This window comes from Tachyglossus aculeatus, chromosome 1 (genome assembly GCF_015852505.1).
Source record: "Tachyglossus aculeatus isolate mTacAcu1 chromosome 1, mTacAcu1.pri, whole genome shotgun sequence".
Lineage (NCBI taxonomy): Eukaryota > Metazoa > Chordata > Mammalia > Monotremata > Tachyglossidae > Tachyglossus > Tachyglossus aculeatus.
Window position 1 is genome coordinate 30,729,982 of NC_052066.1, and position 21,630 is coordinate 30,751,611.

Consider the following 21,630-nt stretch of genomic DNA (forward strand, 5'->3'; position numbering starts at 1 on the left):
AGCCTGGAAGTTTTTAAAGGTCTGGAGGTTGGGAGCCAGGGCCGGGTGGAGGGAAAGGCTGGGCTAGTGGGCAGGGTGGGTGGATAGCCCCCCCCACCCGAGGAGGCAGCCCGGACGTTCTTGGATTTAGGATTCCTTCCTCCCTCCCTCTTCCTCTCTGTGGCCACAAGGAGCTAGAAAAGACGGGGAGGAGAGCTGGCTTTCCTGGGTCCCTTTTGAGCTTGGTCTCCTAGTCAAAGGGCCCCATGCCTCAGTTTCCCTTTCCATGGGGGAGAGGCAATGCCCAGGCTGGTGACCTTGAGCGCTGAGACTTCTTCAGAGAGACGGGGGGCGGGGGGTGTGGTTGTCGTCCTAGAGAACCTTATGGACCAAGCCCACCCACGGGGTGATAGAGGAGCAGGCCGTGGGTGGGGAGATGCGGGCTCTCCTGGCCTGTGGGTCTTGGGGCTGGGGCATTCCAGGGATCAGACTGCTCTTTACCTCCTCTCTTCTCCCAACTCCGCGAGGGACCCTGGGGCTGGCTGGAGCCTCCGGAAAGCAGGGTGAGGGTTGAGGAGTGGGTGGATTTTTGTTTATTTTTTTGGAAACCAAACATTTGTCCAGCTGGTACTGTCAGAGGTGGGTGAGTGGGGGTGGGCCAGCACTCCGTGCCTGTTTCTGCCGCTCCCGGACAGCTTGTTCCCCTGTCCCTTCCCCTCCCCGAGTCCCTCTCCCAGCCCCTGCCTCCCTCTGAGGGAGTTAGCCCTTTCCCTGTTCCCGCTGACCGTCAGGGATGGTAGCTGTCCCTGGGACCAGAGAGGGCTGCAGCTGCCGAGCTCCCCGTTCCGGCTCACCTCGGGACTCTCCATCGCCTTCCAGCAGTGACGCCGACTGTCAGCTCTGCCCTCTCGTTGCTATGGGAACGCTGATGGTGCCCTGAGTCGGCCTTCTTGCGGGGACAGCTCATGCGAAAAGGAGGAGGAGGAGGAAGTATGCGTGTGCCAGGAGGGTCCGTGGCAATCACGGGGCGGCTGGGGGGGGAGAGCGAGGTGTCAGTGGTCCTCTGCCCTCCTAGGGCGGATGGGCAGTCCTCCCAGTCCTCTAGACTGTAAGCTCGTTTTGGGTCGGTCGCGCTTAGTACAGTGCTCTGCACACAGTAAGCGCTCAATAAACACGATTGAATGAATGAATGAAGAAAAACAAAGGTCTGAGAGGACCCCCAAGAGGGGCAGTGTCCCCCAGTGGATAGAGTACAGGCCTGGAAGTAAGAAGGTCATGGGTTCTAATCCCTGCTCCGCCACTTTTCTGCTGCGTGATCTTGGGAAAGTCACTTGACTTTTCTCTGCCCGTTACTTCATCTGAAAAATGGAGATTGAGACTGTGACCCCAATGTGGATCAGGAACTGTGTCCAACCCGATTTGCTGGTATCCACCCCAGTGCTTAGTACAGCGCCTGGCGTATAGTAAGCGCTTAACAAATACCCTATAATTTTTATTGGAGCACTGGATTAGGCCCACCCACCCCAGCCCATTTCCCATGACCTGAGCTTGTGTCCATCTCATCCTTCAAAAAATGGGAAGGGTTGGGTTGGGTGGGGACGGGTGGGGGTTACCGTGGCTCCCCTGGAGCTAGGTGACAGTGGCCGGCGGGGGGGAAAGGGAGCAGACAGAGGGCTAGGAACTCCAGAGCTAAGGGAAGGAGGGGGCTTTTCGGTGCCTTCTTCCTCCCCCAAGCTCATTCCTGGGTGGAGTGTGGGGTGATTGGCAATCTTCTTGTCTAATGCTGGTATCCTGGTCGTGTTTTGATGCCCCCCTCAACTCCTATCCCTGTACAAAGCCCAAAGCTCCTGTGGCTCTGGGGTCTGCTGGCCAGGCTGCCCACCACTCCCCCACACCCCCTTGGTAAAGTCTGGTGTCAGGAGAGTGATCCCGAGAGGTCTGAGGCCTGGTGACTCGCCTTGAGACTCCACAAGGGAAAAGCGCCTGGGTCATTCCCTCGGTGGGGGCCCCTAGGCTGAACTGTCATTCATTCATTCAGTCGTATTTATTGAGCGCTTACTGTGTGCAGAGCACTGTACTGACTGCTTGGAAAGTACAATTCAACAGTGAATAGCTAGCTCTCTTCCTCCCTTCAAGGCCCTACTGAGAGCTCACCTCCTCCAGGAGGCCTTCCCAGACTGAGCCCCTTCCTTCCTCTCCCCCTCGTCCCCCTCTCCATCCCCCCATCTTACCTCCTTCCCTTCGCCACAGCACCTGTATATATGTGTATATGTTTGAACATATTTATTACTCTATTTATTTTACTTGCACATATCTATTCTATTTATTTCATTTTGTTAGTATGTTTGGTTTTGTTCTCCGTCTCCCCCTTTTAGACTGTGAGCCCACTGTTGGGTAGGGACTGTCTCTATATGTTTCCAACTTGTACTTCCCAAGCACTTAGTACAGTGCTCTGCATACAGTAAGTGCTCAATAAATACGATTGATTGATTGAATAGAGACAATCCCTGCCCACAATGGGCTCACCGTCCAGAAGCGGGGAGACAGACATCAAAATAAGTAAAGAGGCATCAGTCCTCGTCCCCAGTCATTCCCTTATGGAACCCCAAAACCCCCGGTTTCATCCTCACTACCTGCCCTGCCACTGGGAGCCATTCGGTCATGTGAGGGAAGTTCACCCCAGAGTAGGAAGCTAAACATGTTTGGTAGAGGAGGAGGAGGTGAAATAATAATTATGGTACCTTCTAAGTGCTTACTATCAATCAATCAATCGTATTTATTGAGCGCTTACTGTGTGCAGAGCACTGTACTAAGCCCTTGGGAAGTACAAGTTGGCAACATATAGAGACAGTCCCTACCCAACAGTGGGCTCACAGTCTAAAAGGAGGAGACAGAGAACAAAACCAAACATACTAACAAAATAAAATAAATAGAATAGATATGTACAAGCAAAATAAATAAATAGAGTAACATGTACAAACATAGATACATATATACTATGTGCGAAGCACTGTTCTAAGTATTGGAAAGTGAACTCTTTTCTAATTAGCTTTTATTGCTCATCTCTTCTCTTCCCCTCCCTTCCCTTCTCCCCCCAACCCCAGTGTCTAGAGTGACTTAGCCCCTGCTAAGTGCTGGAAAGTGAACTCTTTTCTAATTAGCTTTTAATGCTCATCTTGCTGCTTCTCTCCCCCTCCCTCCCCATCCTCCCGAGTCCAGAGTGACTTAACTCCTGCTGTGAGAGGGCATTCCTTCAATGAGTAGTAATAATGGTATGTATTATGCGCGTACTGCGTGCTCACCATTGTACTAAGCCCTGGAAAAGATACACAGGTGAGCGGTAGATCCGGTCCCCGTAGGCGCTTGCAATCTAAGAATAAAGCGTGGAAAGGTTTGGTAACAGATGTGCTAGGAAAGGGGAGATAATCTAAAATGCAACAGGAAAGCCAACGCTTCCCAATGTTCTGGAATGTTTGGGGGTCTCATGCTGCTGCCACCTGCATTCCCTGTGGGCCCAGGACACATTTGGGATAGGAGGGGTCTGAAACCGGCCACCTCGCCCCAGGTGAGGGCTGTCCCTCAACCTCCGGGGTCGTTTCGCCTTGCAGGGCCGAGAACTACTGGTGGCGCGGGCAGAACACGCGGACGCTGCGGGTGGGACCCTTCCCCCGCAACGCCGTGACCTCCGTGGCCGGGCTGTCGGCCCACGACATCAGCCAGCCTCTGCAGAACAGCTTCATCCACACCGGCCATGGGGCCAGCGACCCCCGCCACTGCTGGGGCTTCCCGGACAAGATCGATGAGTAAGTTTGTGTTTGTGTGTGTGTGTGTGTCTCCCTGCCCCTCTCTCAGGTTGGGTGCCCCTTTCACTCCCCCAGGAATGTCTGCTGCCCAGCACATAAGAATAATAATAATGATGATGATGACGGAAGAAACGCGGTGGCTCAGTGGAAAGAGCCCGGGCTTTGGAGTCAGAGGTCACGGGTTCAAATGCCGGCGCCGCCACTTGTCAGCTGGGTGACTTTGGGCAAGTCACAACTTCTCTGGGCCTCATCTGTAAAATGAGGATTAAGACTGTGAGCCCCCCGGGGGACAACCTGATCACCTTGTAACCTCCCCAGTGCTTAGAACAGTGCTTTGCACATAGTAAGCGCTTAATAAATGCCATCATCATTATTATTATTATTATTATTATTATTATTATTATTTGTTAAGCACTTTCTACGTGCCAGGCACTGTACTAAGCACTGGGTAGGTACTAACAGATTGAGTTGGACTCAGTCCCTGTCATTCATTCATTCATTGATTCAGTCATATTTACTGAGTGCTGACTGTGTGCAGAGCACTGTACTAAGCACTTGGAAAGTACAATTCGACAACAGAGACAATCCCTACCCAGCTTACAGCCTAGAAGGGGGAGACAGACAATAAAATGAAACAAGTAGACAGGCATCAATTCCATCAAAATTATAGATAAATAGAGCTATGTCCCATGTGGGGCTCGCATTCTCAGTCCCCGTTTTACAGACGAGGTAACTGAGGCCCAGAGAAGAGAAGTGACTTGCCGTAGGTCACAAAGCAGACAAGTGGCAGAGCTGGGATTAGAACCCAGATCATTCCGATTCCCAGGCCCGTATCGTATCCACTACACTATTATCCTTAGGCCCTCGGGAACCGACTGAACCCCGCAGCTCCAGGCAGAGGGAAGGAAGCAGCGTGGCACAATGGAAAGAGCACGGGTTTTGGAGGCAGAGGTCATGGGTTCAAATCCCGGCTCCGCCACTTGTCAGCTGTGTGACTTTGGACAAGTCACTTCATTTCTCAGTTACTTCATCTGGAAAATGGGTTTTAAGACTGTGAGCCCCCCTTGGCACAACCTGATCACCTTGTAACCTCCCCAGTGCTTAGAACAGTGCTTTACACATAGTAAGCGCTTAATAAATGCCATCATCATCATCATCGTTTGCCCCCGGAGGCCAAGCCGAAACCGGGTGGGCGAGGGGAGCTGAGATCAATCAATCAATCAATCGCATTTATTGAGCGCTTACTGTATGCAGAGCACTGTACTAAGCGCTTGGGAAGTACAAGTCATGGGTTGGTTATTCACTGGGAAGAACTGCAATGAGGCGGGCCAGCCTCAGGCCGTCCTGCTGGAGTTGGCTTGTCCCCCTCCCTAGCTTGGCTTCCTCTCTTTTCTTTCGCCCCTGAGCCTCCCCCTCCGCTGGGCTCCCCGACTTCTGCCGTCAGCTGAGGCAGCCTTTGCAGCCTTTGACCCCGGGCTCCAGGATGGGCGCACACATACACACACATATGTGTGCACTCACAACTGGAGGAACTGGTTTGTGGGAGAAGGGTGGGGAGGGTGTGCGTGTGTGAGGGTGTGCGCGGGCGCGTGCTTCCCGGGGTTCGGGTGAGTCTCCCTGTGACCTGGTGTGTCAGTGTACGACCCACCCGGAGGAGGGAGCAGGAGAATCCAGGAAGGTGACTCATTCCGAGGCTGGCGAGCTTCCTGGATGGCACAGGACCAGGCCACCGTGTGGGTGACCGCTGACCAGAATGTCCCTGGGGGCTTTAGTAGGGCTGACCAGGCCGGAGGGGCCACCGGAGAGCTCTCCCGGCCAGGAGGATGAGAGCCGACCCTGCTGGGCCGGTGCCCGCTGCCCGAGGGGAGGGGTGGCTTGGGGAGTCCAGCCCAGTACCAAAGGGTGGCAGTGACTAAGGCCCGGACTGCCAGTGGGTAGGGCAGGGAAGGGCGGGCAGCAGCGGGGGAAGGATGGAGCAGCTTCTTTTTCCGGCCTGTGGCCGCAGAACCCTACCGCTTGCCCATCATCATCATCATCAGGCGTATTTATTGAGCGCTTACTATGTGCAGAGCACTGTACTAAGCGCTTGGGAAGTACAAATTGGCAACATATAGAGACAGTCCCTACCCAACAGTGGGCTCACAGCCTAAAAGGAATGCCTTCCGGGATGCCCACTGATACTCCATCCCGGGGTCCTGCCGCACCCCCGCATCCCGGCAGGAATGGCCAAACTCTGGGAACCATCCCGGGAACGGGACCGGGCCTCTGTGGCTTTAACATCAGGAAACCGGGAAGGCCAAACTCCCGTCCACCGAACCGCCAAACTGGAGTTTGGAAACGAGCAGGGGGCGGGTCAGAAACCCCCACAGATTCTTTGCTAGTTCAGTTGGTGAAGCTTGGGAGTCAAAACAAAAGGATTGTTCTGTGTACAAGAAGAGCAGCAAGAAGTAGAGAAGCAGCTTGGCTCGGTTGGAAAGAGCGCGGGCTTTGGAGTCAGAGACCATGGGTTCAAATTCCGGCTCCGCCAATTGTCAGCTGAGTGACTTTGGGCAAGTCACTTCACTTCTCTGAGCCTCAGTTCCCTCATCTGTAAAATGTGGGTGAAGACTGTGAGCCGCCCGTGGGACGACCTGATCACCTTGTAACCTCCTCAGCGCCTAGAACAGTGCTTTGCACATAGTAAGCGCTTAATAAATGCCATCATCATTATAAGTAGAGGGGAGCTGGACTGAGTGGATGAGCTGGGCAGTGGAGAGCATGATCCGGGAACTCTTTGTGGTGGCTGGGAGATTTGGGAAGAAGCAGTAGGAGTTGAGGTGATGAGAAGCAGCGTGGCGTAGTGGATAGAACACAGATCTGGGAGTCAGAAGGACCTGGGTTCTAATCGCACCTCCACCACTTATCTGTTGTGTGACCTTGGGCAAGTCATTTCACTTCTCTGGGCCTCAGTTACCCCATCTGCAAAATGGGGGTTGAGAACGTGAACCCCATGTGGGACAGGGACTGTGTCCAACGTAATTAACTTGTATCTATCCCAGTGGTTACAGCAGTGCTTGGCACACAGTAAGCACTTAAGTTCCATTGTTATTATTATTATCATTATGAGGTGTGTTGGCTCAGAGGTGAAAGCTGTTGTGTCCCAGGGACAGTTGATGTTTGGTTGCTTTGGTCCTTGAGCCTGTATCTGATAATAATAATAATGATGGTTCTTGTTAAGTGCTTACTATGGGCCGAGCACTGTTCTAAGCACTGGGGTAGGTACAAGGTAATCAGATTGTCCCACGTGGGGTTCACAGTCTTAATCCCCATTTTACAGATGAGGTAACTGAGGCACAGAGAAGCTAAGTGACTTGCCCAAAGCCACACAGCTGACAAGTGGCAGAGGCGGGATTAGAACCCTAGACCTCTGACTCCTAAGCTTGGGCTCTTACCGCTAACCACGCTACTTTGCTTTTTTTTTTTTTTTTTGGTAAAAAAAAAAAATGGTATTTGTTAAGCACTTTCTACGTGCCAGGCACTGTACTAAGCACCGGGGTTCATACAAGATCATCAGGTTGGACACAGTCCGTGTCCCACATGGGACTCAGTCTTAATGCCCATTTTTCAGGTGAGGAAACTGAGGCACAAAAAGGTTAAGTGACTTGCCTAGAGAAACAACATGGCCTTGTGGAGAGAACATGGGCTTGGTAGTCAGAAGGACCCGGGTTCTAATCCTGACTCTGCCACTTGTCTGCCACGTGACCTTGGGCAAGACTCTTAATTTCTCTGTACCTAGTTCCCTCATCTGTAAAATGGGGATGAAGACTGTGAGCCCCATGTGGAATAATAATAATAATAATAATGATAATGTGATAGACTGTGAGCCCACTGTTGGGTAGGGACTGTCTCTATATGTTGCCAATTTGTACTTCCCAAGCGCTTAGTACAGTGCTGTGCACATAGTAAGCTCTCAATAAATGCGATTGATGATGATGATGATGGTGGTATTTGTTCAGCGCTTACTATTTACCAGGCAGTGTTCTAAGCGCTGGGGTAGATACATGATAATGGGATTGGACACAATCCCTGTCCCACATAGGGCTCACAGTCTCCATCCCCATTTTACAGATGAGGGAACCGAGGCACAGAGAAGTTAAATGATTTGCCCAAGTTCACCCAGCAGACAAGCGGCGGAGCCGGGATTAGAACCCATGTTGCCTCTCTGGGGACTGTGTCCAACCTGATTAGCTTTGATCTACACCAGTGCTTAGAACAGTGCTCCACACATAGTAAGGGATTAATTAGTAAATACCATCATCACCATCAGCAGCACTTGCCCACGGTCACACTTTTTGGAATCAGGATAAGAACCCAAGTCCTTTGCCTCCCAGGGTCTTTCCACTAGGCCACACTGCTTCTCTGTTCCCTCTGTTTGTCTCTGACTGTACCCCTGTTCCTTTGGGGCTCTCTCTCTCTCCCCCCACGCCCTCCCCTTTTTGGCGGAGGTGGGGAAAAATAGTCATGTAATTACCCAATTTAAAGAATAATATTTTCTAGATGCATAATGTTTGCAAGTGGATATAAATGAGCAGGCAGGTGAAAATTGTAGGGTTGCCAGCTGGAGCAGGAGCTGCAGGGAGGTGGGGCGGGGTGGCTGGTTCTTAGGCCCCGGTGTTATGCTTTCTCTGGTGAGGAAACCGAGACCGAGCTGTCTGTGTTATTTCCCTCACCACTCCCTAACGGTAACAATACGTAGCCTAGAGGATGGAACACGGGCCTCGGAATCAGAAGGACCTGGGTTCTGATCCTAGCTCCTCCACTGGTCTGCTGTGTGACCCTGGGCAAGTCACTTCACTTCTCTGGGCCTCAGTTTGTAAAATGGAGATCGTGAGCTCCTCGTGGGCTAGGGACTGTGTCCAACCTGGTTAGCTTGTATCTACCTCAGTGCTTAGTCCAGTGACTGGCATACAGTAAGTGCTTAACAAATACCATAAAAATTAATAATAATAATAGCATCTGTCAGTGCTTTCTGTATGCTAAGCAGTGGGGAAAGTACAAGATAATCAGGTGAGACACGGTCCCTTTCCCACATGGGGCTCACAGTCTAAGACGGGTGAAAGGTTATTGTATCCCCATCCTTCCCCACCCTTCCCCTTCCTGATGACAGACTATAGAATTGACCTGGCTTTCCCCTACCCCCACCAGGCTCTACCTGGGAAACCCCATGGACCCTCCAGACCTGCTAGGTGTGGAGCTGAGCGCCGCCCGACCCACCCAGCTCCCGGGAAGGGCAAAAAGTAAGAGACCAAACCACCCCGTCCCACCCACGACCCCAACTCTGCCTCTCTGGCCTTGGCTTTGGTGGGAGGGAGGGCTCTCTCCCCCTGGCCTCTCTCGTCTGGGTCCAGTGGCGGAAAGGGGGGTGTGGGTTTGTGCGTACACGTGTGCCAGCTGGGATCTTGGAGGTAGAATGGTGGTTTTGGCGGTAGAGACAGGTTAGCCTGTGGTACGGGCTGTTGCCGGGCCTCGCTATCTGGCCACTCTCTGGACCCCATCCAGGGTAGTTCCGCAACGGTCCGGTCCTGTCCTGTCCCGGCCCTCTCCCCGCTCCTATCCCTGCCTGCTGTCAGCTGCTTCCCATGGCTCCTCCTTCATCTTCACTGCTTTCTAGCCATGCCTCCCCCTGCCCCCCACCCATTTTTCCTCTCAGTGCCTCAGAATCCCCGTGGCCTGGCCCGCCCCCCTCTAGACTCTCCTCAGGATGGGCTCCCTCCTGCTCCTGCCCCTAGCCGATCTCCCACCTGCTCATTCATTGTCCTCCTCTCCCCCATCCCAACAATTCCCCCTTCTTTCACCTCTCCGCCTGTCCTTGTATATTCATTGTCACTCTTCTCTCTCTGCCACCCACCTCCTCCCCGCCCTTCGGGTCTGCCCCGCCCTGCGGCCTCTCTTGCAGGGGAGCCTCCGCCTCGCCCACCTCAGCCCGCCATCTTCGCTCAGAGTAAGTGGGGCCATCCATGCTGTCCCGGCCTGTGCCCCTGTCCCTTCCGTTCTTTCTTAGCTCCTCGCCTGGCAGGTACATGGCTGGAAGGCTGGGGCGGGCGTGGGATGGAGGGACAGGCGGGGTGTGCTGTGAGCTTTCCTGCTGCTGGACCCCAGCATGGCCAGGGGAGCCGTCCCTCATCCCCCTTCTTCCTCCCTTCTCCCCCCCAAGCCTCCCTCAGCTCCCCAGCGTCACTATCTGGGTTTGGCACTTCTAGAGAGCTATTAGTAATGGTGATTGTACGTATCATGTGCCAAGCACCGAGCAGGTACAAGATCAGTCACAGTTCCTGCCCCACCCAAGGGCTCTTGGTCTGAGGTAGACAATACCACTATCTTCTCCCCATTGAACACACGACAGAACCGAGGGCCAGAGAGGTTAAGCGACTTACCCAAGGTGACACGGCAGGCCAGTGACAGAGGGACTTAGAACCCAGATCTCCCGACCACCAGGCCCGTGCTCTTTCCATTTGGCCACCCTGCCTCGGAATCCCGAGAAAAGGGCTTCGGTCTCACCAGCCTCCACAGGCTCCAAAGCATCCCTGCTGCCAGCTTAGCCCCCGGCCCCTCTGGGAGGCCAGAGGGGAAAGAAGGTGGCCAGAATGGGTTCGGGCGCCTCACCTTTGGTCCCGGAGGTTTGGTCCTGCAGAATGTTTCCCACTCGGACCCCTCCCCGCTTCCCATACTAATGCGAGTGTGCTGTTACTGGAGACATCCTCTGGCCCGGGTCCATGGGGGAGGGGACCGGGGAGACTGGGGAGGGGATGGGATGGGGGGGGGGGGGGGCGGAGGCAGACCCCGCCTGGCAGGGCAGCCTGAGACTCCAAAGCCGCAGTCTGAGGCTCTCTGGGAAGAAATGTTGCTTGCCCCTTTCCCCTCTGAGAACTAGGCCTGCCCTGGCATGGAAGGCGGGCAGAGGGAGGAGAGAGGGAGAGGTCCCGGTGGCTGGGGTGGGCGGGAGGTTGGGGGGCCTAACCTGAACCCCAAACCCCAGGAGCCGTCCGCTTCCCCTCCTGCTCCACAGAGCCGACCTACGACCCCGTGAGTGAGGATCAGGACCCGCTGGGAGCGGGGCTCCGGCGGCTCTGCCTGCGGAAGCCCGCTCCGCCCCGGGGACTGTGGCTGGTGAAACCGGCGGCCCGAGGGCCTGGCTCCAGGGCGGGCAGGCCCGGGGGCGGTGAGGGCGAGGGAGGCGGCGGAGAGGTGACCCTCATCGACTTCGGGGACGAACCGGCGGCCTCCCTGACTCCCTCTCCCCAACCCGGCGCCCTGTCCCTCGCCCGGCTGGCCATGGACGCCTGCTCCCTGCTGGACAAGACGCCCCCCCAGAGCCCCACGCGGGCGCTGCCCCGGCCGCTGCACCCCACACCCGTGGTGGACTGGGACGCCCGTCCCCTGCCCCCTCCGCCCGCCTACGACGACGTGGCCCAAGACGAGGACGACTTCGAGGTCTGCTCCATCAACTGTGCCCTGGTGGGGGCCCGGGGCCCGCCGCCCGCGCCCCAGGGCGAGACCAACTACGGCTTCGTGCCCGAGGCCGGCCGGCCGCCCCCGGCGGAGGACCCGCTCCCGCCGGGCCCAGGCTCCCTGCAAACGGCGCAGATCTTCCAGGCCCTGCAGCAGGAGTGCCTGCGTCAGCTGCGGGCAGTCCCGGGCCCGCTGCCCTCTGCGCCCGTCCCCCGACCAGGCGAGGACAAGCCCCGGGTGCCCCCGCGGGTGCCCATTCCTCCCCGGCCCCTCCGCCGTGGCGGCGATTCGGGCAGCCGCTCAGGGGAGCCGTCCCCGGCCCCCATGGGCGAGGAGGAGCCAGGGCACCGGCGAGGGGCGGCGGTGACCACCCCGCCCCTGGTGCCCCCCCGGGAGCCCCTGTCCCCGCAGGGCTCCCGCACCCCCAGCCCCATGGTTGTCCTGGCCGGGTCACCAGGCAAGGGCATGCCCACCACCCAGAGCTTTGCGTCGGACCCCAAGTACGCCGCGCCGCAGGTGATCCAGGCGCCCGGCCCGCGGGCGGGGCCCTGCATCCTGCCTATCGTCCGCGACGGCAAGAAGGTCAGCAGCACCCACTACTACCTGCTGCCTGAGCGCCCGCCGTACCTTGAGCGCTATCAGCGCTACCTGCGCGAGGGAGGCGACTCCGAGCCCGGCCCGCCGCCCCCCCGTCGCCCCCACCGCCACCGTGCGCCCCATGCCCCAGCTCGCCCCCGACCCCAAGGCCAACTTCTCCGCCAACAACAGCAACCCCGGGGCCTCGACTCCGGCTTCGCGGGCGACCGGAGGGTCACCCTGGGGCTGCCCCGGGGAGGGGCCCGAGGAAGCCGGGAGGCCCGCTGACAAGATTCAGATGGTGAGTGCCAGTGGGGAGTGGGCACCGGGACTTGGCGGGGTGGGTGGGGAGGGGCCGGGTCCTGGATCTGGACGGTCTCTACCCTGTGAGCCGGGGACCACACAACACAGGCTCTGTGTCCGGGACCTTAGGGTTGGGAGGCCCGGCTTGCTGGGGGTTGGGGAGTGGCGGGCCGGGGACGGTGAAGGGGAGCCAGGAAGACCCTCCCCCTGGGGGCAGGCCCAGCCCCAGGCGGGGTGCTGATGGAGGCAGGGGTGGGGTGTGCCCAGGTGCAGGCCACGGTGCATGGGGTGACCACAGAGGAGTGCCAGGCTGCCCTGCAGAGCCATGGCTGGAACGTCCAGAGGGCTGTCCAGTATCTGAAGGTACCTCATCTCCAGCCCCTGGGCTCAGCTCCCCCGCCCCCCATTCCCGCTTGCGATGCCCTGGCCTCCGCCCGCACTGCCAACGTGAGGCTGGGGTCTGCCCCTTGCAGGTGGAGCAGCTGTTCTGTCTGGGCCTGCGTCCCCGGCTCGAGTGCCACAAGGTGCTGGAGATGTTCGACTGGAACCTGGAGCAGGCCGGCGGCCACCTGCTCGATTCGTGTGGGCCCACCCGGCACAAGTGAGCCCCGACCACCCCTCCGTCCTGGCCTCAGAGGCCACCACGGGGCTTTGGAGAGCCCTCCTCCCTCCCACCGGGGGAGACCTCCCTGAGGATCGGGGTTTGTGGAGGGGTCGAGCTGGGAAACCCCTCCGAGGCCTGTGTGGCCAAGTTGCCCAGGGGGCTCTCCCTTCCCTCCAGGCGCTGAAGAGAGCAGCGCAAGCCCACCCTGAAGCCCCAGAGCCCCGGAGGCAGAGCCGAGAAGGAGGCCGTGGTGAGTGTCTGAAGGAGGAAGAGGAGGAGGCCCGGCCTCTCGGGGAGCTGGAGGAACCCTGCTGCTGTCCCAACCTCAGCCTCCCCACCTGAGGCCCTGTGGAGGAGCGGGGAGGCCCCAGGAGCTCCCGTCGCCCTCCACCCCGCCACGCCTTCAGCTGCTGTCCCGCACCCGCCTACTCACCCCACCCCGGCCCAGGAGGGTCTCGTGCGGCAAAACTGTCGAAGGAAATGTCGGTGCGGTGCGTAGGAATCCTTGGCCCCGGGCTGGACCGGGAGAGAAGACAGGTGGCGGCTCTCCAGACACCTCCTTGCCACCCTGCAACACACGCACAACAGACCTGCTGCTTCTCTTCCTTCTCTCCCTTTACCACCCTTGCCTGATTCTCCCTGGCAGGGGCCAAGTGGGTAGAGTGGAGAGCCCTTTCCCTCTCCCCCTACCCCCCAAACAGAGAGGATAGGGCAGGACCCAGACTGGCTATCTGGATGGGTGGCTGGAGCCCTGGCCAGGCCGAGGGGGCCTGAGCCTTTCAGGGGGAGATGAGGAGGCAGCCCAAGGGAGAGGGGGACCCAGTGGTGACCCATCCCCGGCAGCGGGACGGTGAAGCGGGGTCAGGGCAGCCGTGCGGCCCCAACCAAGGGTCTCTTAGGAAGCCAGAGGGCGAGTGCTTCAGTGAGGAGTGGCTAGAACCCAGAAGGGGTAGGGAAGGGGTATGGGCCCCTGTTTCTTTCACAGCCACCCCTCCACAGCACCCCAGTATCTTGTGTGTCCACATGATGTCAAAACTGCTACATCTCTCCCTGCCCTCAGTAGCTGCTTCTCCCTGAGAAATAAAGGTAGTTTCTATTTTATGTTATCCAAGCTTGTGGCGGGCCTATGTACATGCATGTGTGGTGTGTGTGTGTGTGTGTGTGTGTGTGTGTGTGTGTGGCTTTTCCAGGGCTCTGCCCTGTTCCCTAGGCAGTCTGCCTGGGCTCTAGGTGCTCCCACCCCTGGGCACCCTTTTCGGGCCAGAGGACAAACAAAGTCCACAGAGCAGCCCCTCTCTAGGATAGGGCCAGGGAGCTGAGGGCTGCTGGGAGCCACTAACATTCATTCAATCGTATTTATTAATAATAATAATAACGATGGCATTTATTAAGCGCTTACTATGTGCAAAGCACTGTTCTAAACGCTGGGGAGGTTACAAGCAGATCAGTTTGTCCCACAGGGGGCTCACAGTCTTAATCCCCATTTTTACAGAAGTGATAACAGACACAGAGAAGTTAAGTGACTTGACCAAAGTCACGCAGCTGACAATTAGCAGAGCTGGGATTTGAACCCATGACCCCTGACTCCAAAGCCCGGGCTCTTTCCACTGAGCCACGCCACTTCTCTTTATTGAGCGTTTACTGCATGCAGTACACTACTAAGCACTTGGGAGAGTACAGTACAGCAATAAAGAGACAATCCCTGCCCACAATAATAATAATGATGGTATTTGTTAAGTGCTTACTATGTGCAAAGCACTGTTCTAAGCGCTGGAAAAAACCTGGTTAGATGCCACGAAGTAGGTGGCAATGCCTTTACCATATATATGTTGTAAAGGCCACTAGGACCTCTTCCGTCCGTCTCAAGGGGAGTTCTAGCCCTCTCTCCTTTCATACAACACATGCGTTCGCAGTCTAGAGTGGGGGAGACGGACATCAATCTAAATAAATAAATTTACCCACGGTCCCTCTCTGAGTGGGGTGTGTCCTACCAAGGATGGGAGAAGGGGAGAAGAAGGTGGTGGCAGCCAGGGGAGGGTTCTTTCTGGGCTTCCGCAGTTGGAAGGGCAGTGGGGTTGTGGGCCAGCCGCAGAAGACGGGATCTGGGTCCAGAGGGAGAGGGCCCTCCTGCAGACACCATTCCCCCCCATCCAGCCCCCCACCAAGGATGCCTGGGCATGGGAAAAACCCCTCCCTTCTGCAACTCCTGATTTTGTGGTCCAGTGGGGGCAAGAGGGATATTCTTCTGTTCCAAATGGAAGTAGACCCTGACTCCTGAACTTTCTCCACCAGCGGAAGGGTCAGTGGGGTCCTCAGTTGGGTTCCCCCTCACCCATTAAACCAGGAACGGGGTGGAGAAGGGAAAAGCAGGTGGGGTCCTGTAAGGTATTCATTCAATCGTATTTATTGAGCACCTACTGTGTGCAGAGCACTGGACTAAGCGCTTGGGAAGTACAAGTTGGCAACATATAGAGATGGTCCCCACCCAACAATGGGCTCACAGTCTAGAAGGGGGAGACAGACAACAAAACAAAACATGTAGACAGGTGTCAAAATCGTCAGAACAAATAGAATTAAAGCTATATGCACATCATTAACAAAATTAATAGAATAGTAAATATGCACAAGTAAAATAGAGTGATAAATCTGTACAAACATATATACAGGTGCTGTGCGGAGGGGAAGGAGGTAGGGCGGGGGGGATGAGGAGGAGGAGAGGAAAAAGGGGGCTCAGTCTGGATAGTACTCCTGGAGGAGGTGAGCTCTCAGTAGGGCTTTGAACGGAGGAAGAAAGCTAGTTTGGCAGATGTGTGGAGGAAGGATGTGGTCGGGGGAGGACGTGGGCCGGGGGTCGACGGTGGGACGGGCGAGAACAAGGCCCAGTGAAGAGGTTAGAGGCGGCAGAGGAGCGGAGGGTGTGGGCTGGGCTGAAGAAGGAGAGAAGGGAGGTGAGGTAGGAGGGGGCAAGGTGATGGACAGCCTTGAAGACGAGTGAGGAGTTTTTGCTTGATGTGTGGTTGACAGGCAGCCACTGGAGATTTGTGAGCAGGGGATGGGAAGAGGCCAGGAGGACAGGAGACTGGGAAAGTCACTTCCCCCCCTTCTCCAACCCCCCGGCTCTCAACACTCTCTACTACTCTCCCATCCTTCCCAGCGGTATCCTCAGAGGAGCTCTCCTCCCTCCTCTCAAGTGCTACTCCGGCCACCTGTGCTTCTGACCCCCTTCCCTCTCATCTCATGAAATCTCTCGCTCCATCCCTTCTCCCCTCCTTAACTTCCATCTTCAACCGCTCACTCTCCACTGGTTCCTTCCCCTCTGCCTTCAAACATGCCCATGTTTCTCCCATCCTAAAAAAAACCCTCTCTTGACCCCACCTCACCTTCTAGTTATCACCCCATATCCCTCCTACCATTCCTTTCCAAACTCCTTGAACGAGTTGTCTACACGTGCTGCCTCAAATTCCTCAACACCAACTCTCTCCTCGACCCCCTCCAGTCTGGCTTCTGTCCCCTACATTCCACGGAAACTGCCCTCTCAAAGGTCACCAGTGACCTCCTGCTTGCCAAATCCAACGGCTCATACTCTGTCCTAATCCTCCTCGACCTCTCAGCTTCCTTCGACACTGTGGACCACCCCCTTCTCCTCAACACGCTATCTGACCTTGGCTTCACAGACTCCGTCCTCTCCTGGTTCTCCTCTTATCTCTCCGGTCGTTCATTCTCAGTCTCTTTTGCAGGCTCCTCCTCCCCCTCCCACCCCCTTACTGTGGGGGTTCCCCAAGGTTCAGTGCTTGGTCCCCTTCTGTTCTTGATCTACACGCACTCCCTTGGTGACCTCATTCGCTCCCACGGCTTCAACTATCATCTCTACGCTGATGACACCCAGATCTACATCTCTGCCCCTGCTCTCTCCCCCTCTCTCCAGGCTCGCATCTCCTCCTGCCTTCAGGACATCTCCATCTGGATGTCTTCCCGCCACCTAAAACTCAACATGTCCAAGACGGAACTCCTTGTCTTCCCTCCCAAACCCTGCCCTCTCCCTGACTTTCCCATCTCTGTTGACGGCACTACCATCCTTCCCGTCTCACAAGCCCGCAACCTTGGTGTCATCCTCGACTCCGCTCTCTCATTCACCCCTCACATCTAAGCCATCACCAAAACCTGCCGGTCTCAGCTCCGCAACATTGCCAAGATCCGCCCTCTCCTCTCCATCCATACCGCTACCCTGCTCGTTCAAGCTCTCATCCTAACCCGTCTGGACTACTGCTTCAGCCTTCTCTCTTATCTCCCATCCTCGTGTCTCTCCCCACTTCAGTCCATACTTCATGCTGCTGTTCGGATTGTCTTTGTCCAGAAACGCTCTGGGCATGTTACTCCCCTCCTCAAAAATCTCCAGTGGCTACCAATCAATCTGCACATCAGGCAGAAACTCCTCACCCTGGGCTTCAAGGCTGTCCATCACCTCGCCCCCTCCTACCTCACCTCCCTTCTCTCCTTCTCCAGCCCAGCCCGCACCCTCCGCTCCTCTGCCACTAATCTCCTCACCGTACCTCATTCTCGCCTGTCCCGCCATCGACCCCTGGCCCACGTCATCCTCCTGGCCTGGAATGCCCTCACTCCAAACATCCACCAAGCTAGCTCTCTTCCTCCCTTCAAGGCCCTACTGAGAGCTCACCTCCTCCAAGAGGCCTTCCCAGACTGAGCCCCTTCCTTCCTCTCTCCCTCGTCGCCCTCTCCATCCCCCCATCTTACCTCCTTCCCTTCCCCACAGCACCTGTATATATGTATATATGTTTGTACATATTTATTACTCTATTTATTTTACTTGTACATATCTATTCTATTTATTTTATTTTGTTAGTATGTTTGGTTTTGTTCTCTGTCTCCCTCTTTTAGACTGTGAGCCCACTGTTGGGTAGGGACTGTCTCTATATGTTGCCAACTTGTACTTCCCAAGCGCTTAGTACAGTGCTCTGCGCACAGTAAGCGCTCAATAAATACGATTGATTGATTGATTGAAATGAGGAAGCGGTGGTGATGCCAAAGTGCGTTATGTGGGTGCTGCCTCTGGGCCTGGCTGGCAAGGGGCCCTGTGGAGCCCGGTTGTCAATCAATCAGTGGTATTTATTGAGTGCTATGTGCAGAGCACTGTTCCAAGTGCTTGGAAAAGCACAATATGACTGAGTTAGTAGACCTGTTGACTGTCTCCTTCCGATCTGTTCTCTCAATGTAGAACCCACCAAAGTCCCAGGGAGCCCCGCGGGTGGGTAGTTTATGGGCCTCGGCTGTTAGCTGCTGTCCCTCATTCCTCTTATTCTGGTCAGCCCACCCACCCGCCCCTGGCTCTTCCTCCCTTGTTCTGAAAGCCAAGGACTGCAGCTAACTTTCTCCCGAATACTTTTTCTTAGCACTTAGTACAGTGCTCTGTATACAGTAATAATAGCATTTGTTAAGCGCTTACTATGTTAAGCACTGTTCTAAGCGCCAGGGTAGACTCTCATCCTATCCCGACTGGATTACTGTATCAGCCTCCTCTCTGATCTCCCAACCTCCTGTCTCTCCCCTCTTCAGTCTGTACTTCACGCTGCTGCCCGGATTATTTTTGTGCAGAAACGCTATGGACATGTTACTCCCCTCCTCAAAAATCTCCACTGGCTGCCAGTCAACTTACGCATCAAGCAAAAACTCCTCACTCTCGGCTTCAAGGCTGTCCATCCCCTCGCCCCCTCCTACCTCACCTCCCTTCTCTCCTTCTCCAGCCCAGCCCGCACCCTCCTCTGCTGCCGCTAACCTCCTCACTGTACCTCATTCTCGCCTGTCCTGCTGTCGACCCCCGGCCCACATCCTCCCCCTGGCCTGGAATGCCCTCCCTCCACACATCCACCAAGCTAGCTCTCTTCTTCCCTTCAAAGCCCTACTGAGAGCTCACCTCCTCCAGGAGGCCTTCCAAGACTGAGCCTCCTTTTTCCTCTCCTCCTCCCCCTCCCCACAGCACTTGCATATATTTGTACACGTTTATTACTGTATTTATTTTACTTGTACATATTTACTACTCTATTTACTTTGTTAATGTGCATTTAGCTTTAATTCTATTTGTTCTGACGACTTGACACCTGTCCACATGTTCTGTTTTATGATCTGTCTCCCCCTTCTAGACTGTGAGCACATTGTTGGGTAGGGGACTGTCTCTATAAGTTGCCAACTTGTACTTCCCAAGCGCTTAGTCCAGTGCTCTGCACACAGTAAGCGCTCAATAAATACGATTGAATGAGTGAATGAATGAATACAAGCTAATCAGGTTGGATGTAGTCGCTGCCCAACATGGGATTCACCGTCTTGACCCCCATGAGGTAACTGAGCCCCAGAGAAGTTAAGCAACTTGCCCAAGGTCATACAAGAAGCGGAGTCAGGATTAGAACTCAGGTCCTTCTGAGTCCCTGGACTGTGCTGTATCCACAAAGCCACACACATGCACCCGTGTGACAGAAACATGAAGCCATAGAAAAGAGTAACATATTCATTCATTCATTCAATCGTATTTATTGAGTGCTCACTGTGTGCAGAGCACTGTACTAAGCACTTGGAAGTACAAGTCGGCAACATATAGAGACGGTCCCTACCCAACAACGGGCTCACAGTCTGGAAGAGGGAGACAGGCAACAAAACAAAACATGTGGACAAGTGTCAAGTCGTCAGAATAAATAGAATTAAAGCTAAATTCATTCATTCAATCGTATTTATTGAGCGCTTACTGTGTGCAGAGCACTGTACTAAGCGCTTGGGAAGTACAAGTTGGCAACAGATAGATGGTCCCTACCCAACAGTGGGCTCACAGTCTAGAAGGGGGAAAAACATTCATTCAATCGTATTTATCGAGTGCTTACTGTGTGCACAGCACTGTACTAAGCTCTTGGGAAGTATACGTTGGCAACATATAGAGACGGTCCCTACCCAACAGCGGGCTCACAGTCTATCATTATTATCATTATCATCACTATCATGGGTTCAAATCCCCACTCCACCAATTGTCAGCTGTGTGACTATGGGCAAGTCACTTCACTTCTCTGGGCCTCAGTTACCTCATGGAAGGGGTTTTTCATGCATATCATTAACAAAATAAATAGAATAGTAAATGTGTACAAGTAAAATAAACAGAGTAATGAATCTGTACAAACATATATACAGGGAGGGGAAGGGGGCAGGGCCGGGGGGATGGGGAGGAGGAGAGGAAAGAGGGTTCAGTCTGGGAAGGCCTCTTGGAGGAGGTGAGCTCTCAGTAGGGCTTTGAAGGGGGAAGAGAGCTAGCTTGGCAGATGTGTGGAGGGAGGGCATTCCAGGCCAGGGGGAGGACGTGGGTCAGGGGTCGACGGCAGGACAGGTGAGAACGAGGTACAGTGAGGAGGTTAGCGGCCGACATATGTATCTAATGAGAATATCAACATAGGTAAAATGAGAAGCAGCATGGATAAGTGGAAAGAGCATAGGACTGGGAATCAGGAGATCTGGGTTCTAATCTTGGCCTTTCCACTTGGCTGCTATAACCTTTGGTAAGTCACTTAACTTCTGTGTCTCAGTTTCCGTATCCGTGAACTGGGTATTTAATGCCCGTTCGTTCCCCACCCCCACTTCCTTTGATAGGGAGTCCCATGAGGGACAGGAGCTGTATCTGATCTGATTGAATTGTTAGCTACCCTAGGCTGGCACACTGGTTGGCACCTAGTAAGGGCTTAACAAACACCACAATTATTTCCCTATTATAGACATGATTCACAGAATTATTTACAAGTGCCAGGGGACTCCTGGTTTGCTCAGAATAATTAGAACCATGAAGACCTGCCTAGGTGACCCTGTGTTATAGGACTGGCGAGCGGGCCGAAGGGGCAAGGGTGAGCTGAAGGGGCGAGGGTGAACAGAAGGGGGAAGGGTGAGGTCGGGTTGGTGAGGGGACGAAAGCCAGAGGAAGACAGATGGAGCTGGGGCTGTCTCTTCTGTTCTTCCCACCATAGAGTGGCACTCTTTTTGGCCCACATTCATTCATTCAATCGTATTAATTGAGTAGTTACTGTGTGCAGAGCACTGCACTAAGCACTTGGGAGAGTACACAACAATAAAGTCCCATTCACACTCGCCAGGAATAGTAGTGGTAGACCTCTTGGCTGCCTAATAATAATAATGATGGTATTTGTTAAGCGCTTGCTATGTGCCAAACACTGTTCTAAGTCTGGACCACCCTCTTTTCCTGGAAACATTATTCAACCTTATCTTCATTGTCCTCTCCTGGTTCTCCTCCTATCTCTCTGGTCACTTCTCCTCAATCTCTTTAACAGGCTCCTCCTCTGCTTCCCATGCTGTAACTGTGGCAGTCCTTCAGAGCTCAGTACATGTTCCCTTCTGTTCTCCCCCAGCACTCACTCCCTGGGAGAACTCTTTCAGTCCCACAGTTTTAAAGACCATCTCTAATCAGTCAATCAATCAATCGTATATATTGAGCCCTTACTCTGTGCAGAGCACTATATGAGGTGCTTGGAACAGTACAATACAACAGAATTAGCAGATATGTTCCCTGCCCGTAATGAGCTTACTGTCTTAGAGGGACAGAATTAGCAGACATATTCTGTGCACACAATGAGCTAATCATTGTCGGGCACAGTCCGTGTCCCACAGTCTGAATAATCCCCATTTTACGAATGAGGGAACTGAGACACAGGGAAGTGAAGCGACTTTCCCAAGTCACAACAGACAAATGGCATAGCCATGACTAGAACCCCTGATTCCCAAACGTACACCCTCAGCCTTAATCTCTCTTTTCTGCAGTCTTGTGTCCAGATCATGGGGGCTGTTATCAAAGACAAGTCCCTGAAGTTTGGGCTTTGTTTG

The 21,630-nt window shown here is 54.8% G+C and overlaps 1 protein-coding gene and 1 non-coding gene across 2 annotated transcripts in view; one reads left to right on the top strand and one right to left on the bottom strand.

Moving 5' to 3' along the window:
* TNK2 (tyrosine kinase non receptor 2) overlaps positions 1 to 13,859 on the top strand; it is a 43,815-nt gene extending 29,956 nt beyond the window's left edge. The window contains 8 exon segments of the mRNA XM_038740886.1: positions 3,588 to 3,782; positions 8,967 to 9,058; positions 9,718 to 9,762; positions 10,828 to 11,956; positions 11,958 to 12,147; positions 12,417 to 12,512; positions 12,623 to 12,750; positions 12,931 to 13,859. Coding sequence (XP_038596814.1) covers positions 3,588 to 3,782; positions 8,967 to 9,058; positions 9,718 to 9,762; positions 10,828 to 11,956; positions 11,958 to 12,147; positions 12,417 to 12,512; positions 12,623 to 12,750; positions 12,931 to 12,937 — 1,882 coding nt within the window. The 3' untranslated portion in view covers positions 12,938 to 13,859.
* Positions 13,860 to 14,526: 667 nt separating this feature from the next.
* Positions 14,527 to 14,654, bottom strand: LOC119936070. Its single transcript, XR_005453638.1, has one exon. It is a non-coding gene; the product is annotated as a U6atac minor spliceosomal RNA (small nuclear RNA).
* Between the last annotated feature and the right edge of the window lie 6,976 nt (positions 14,655 to 21,630).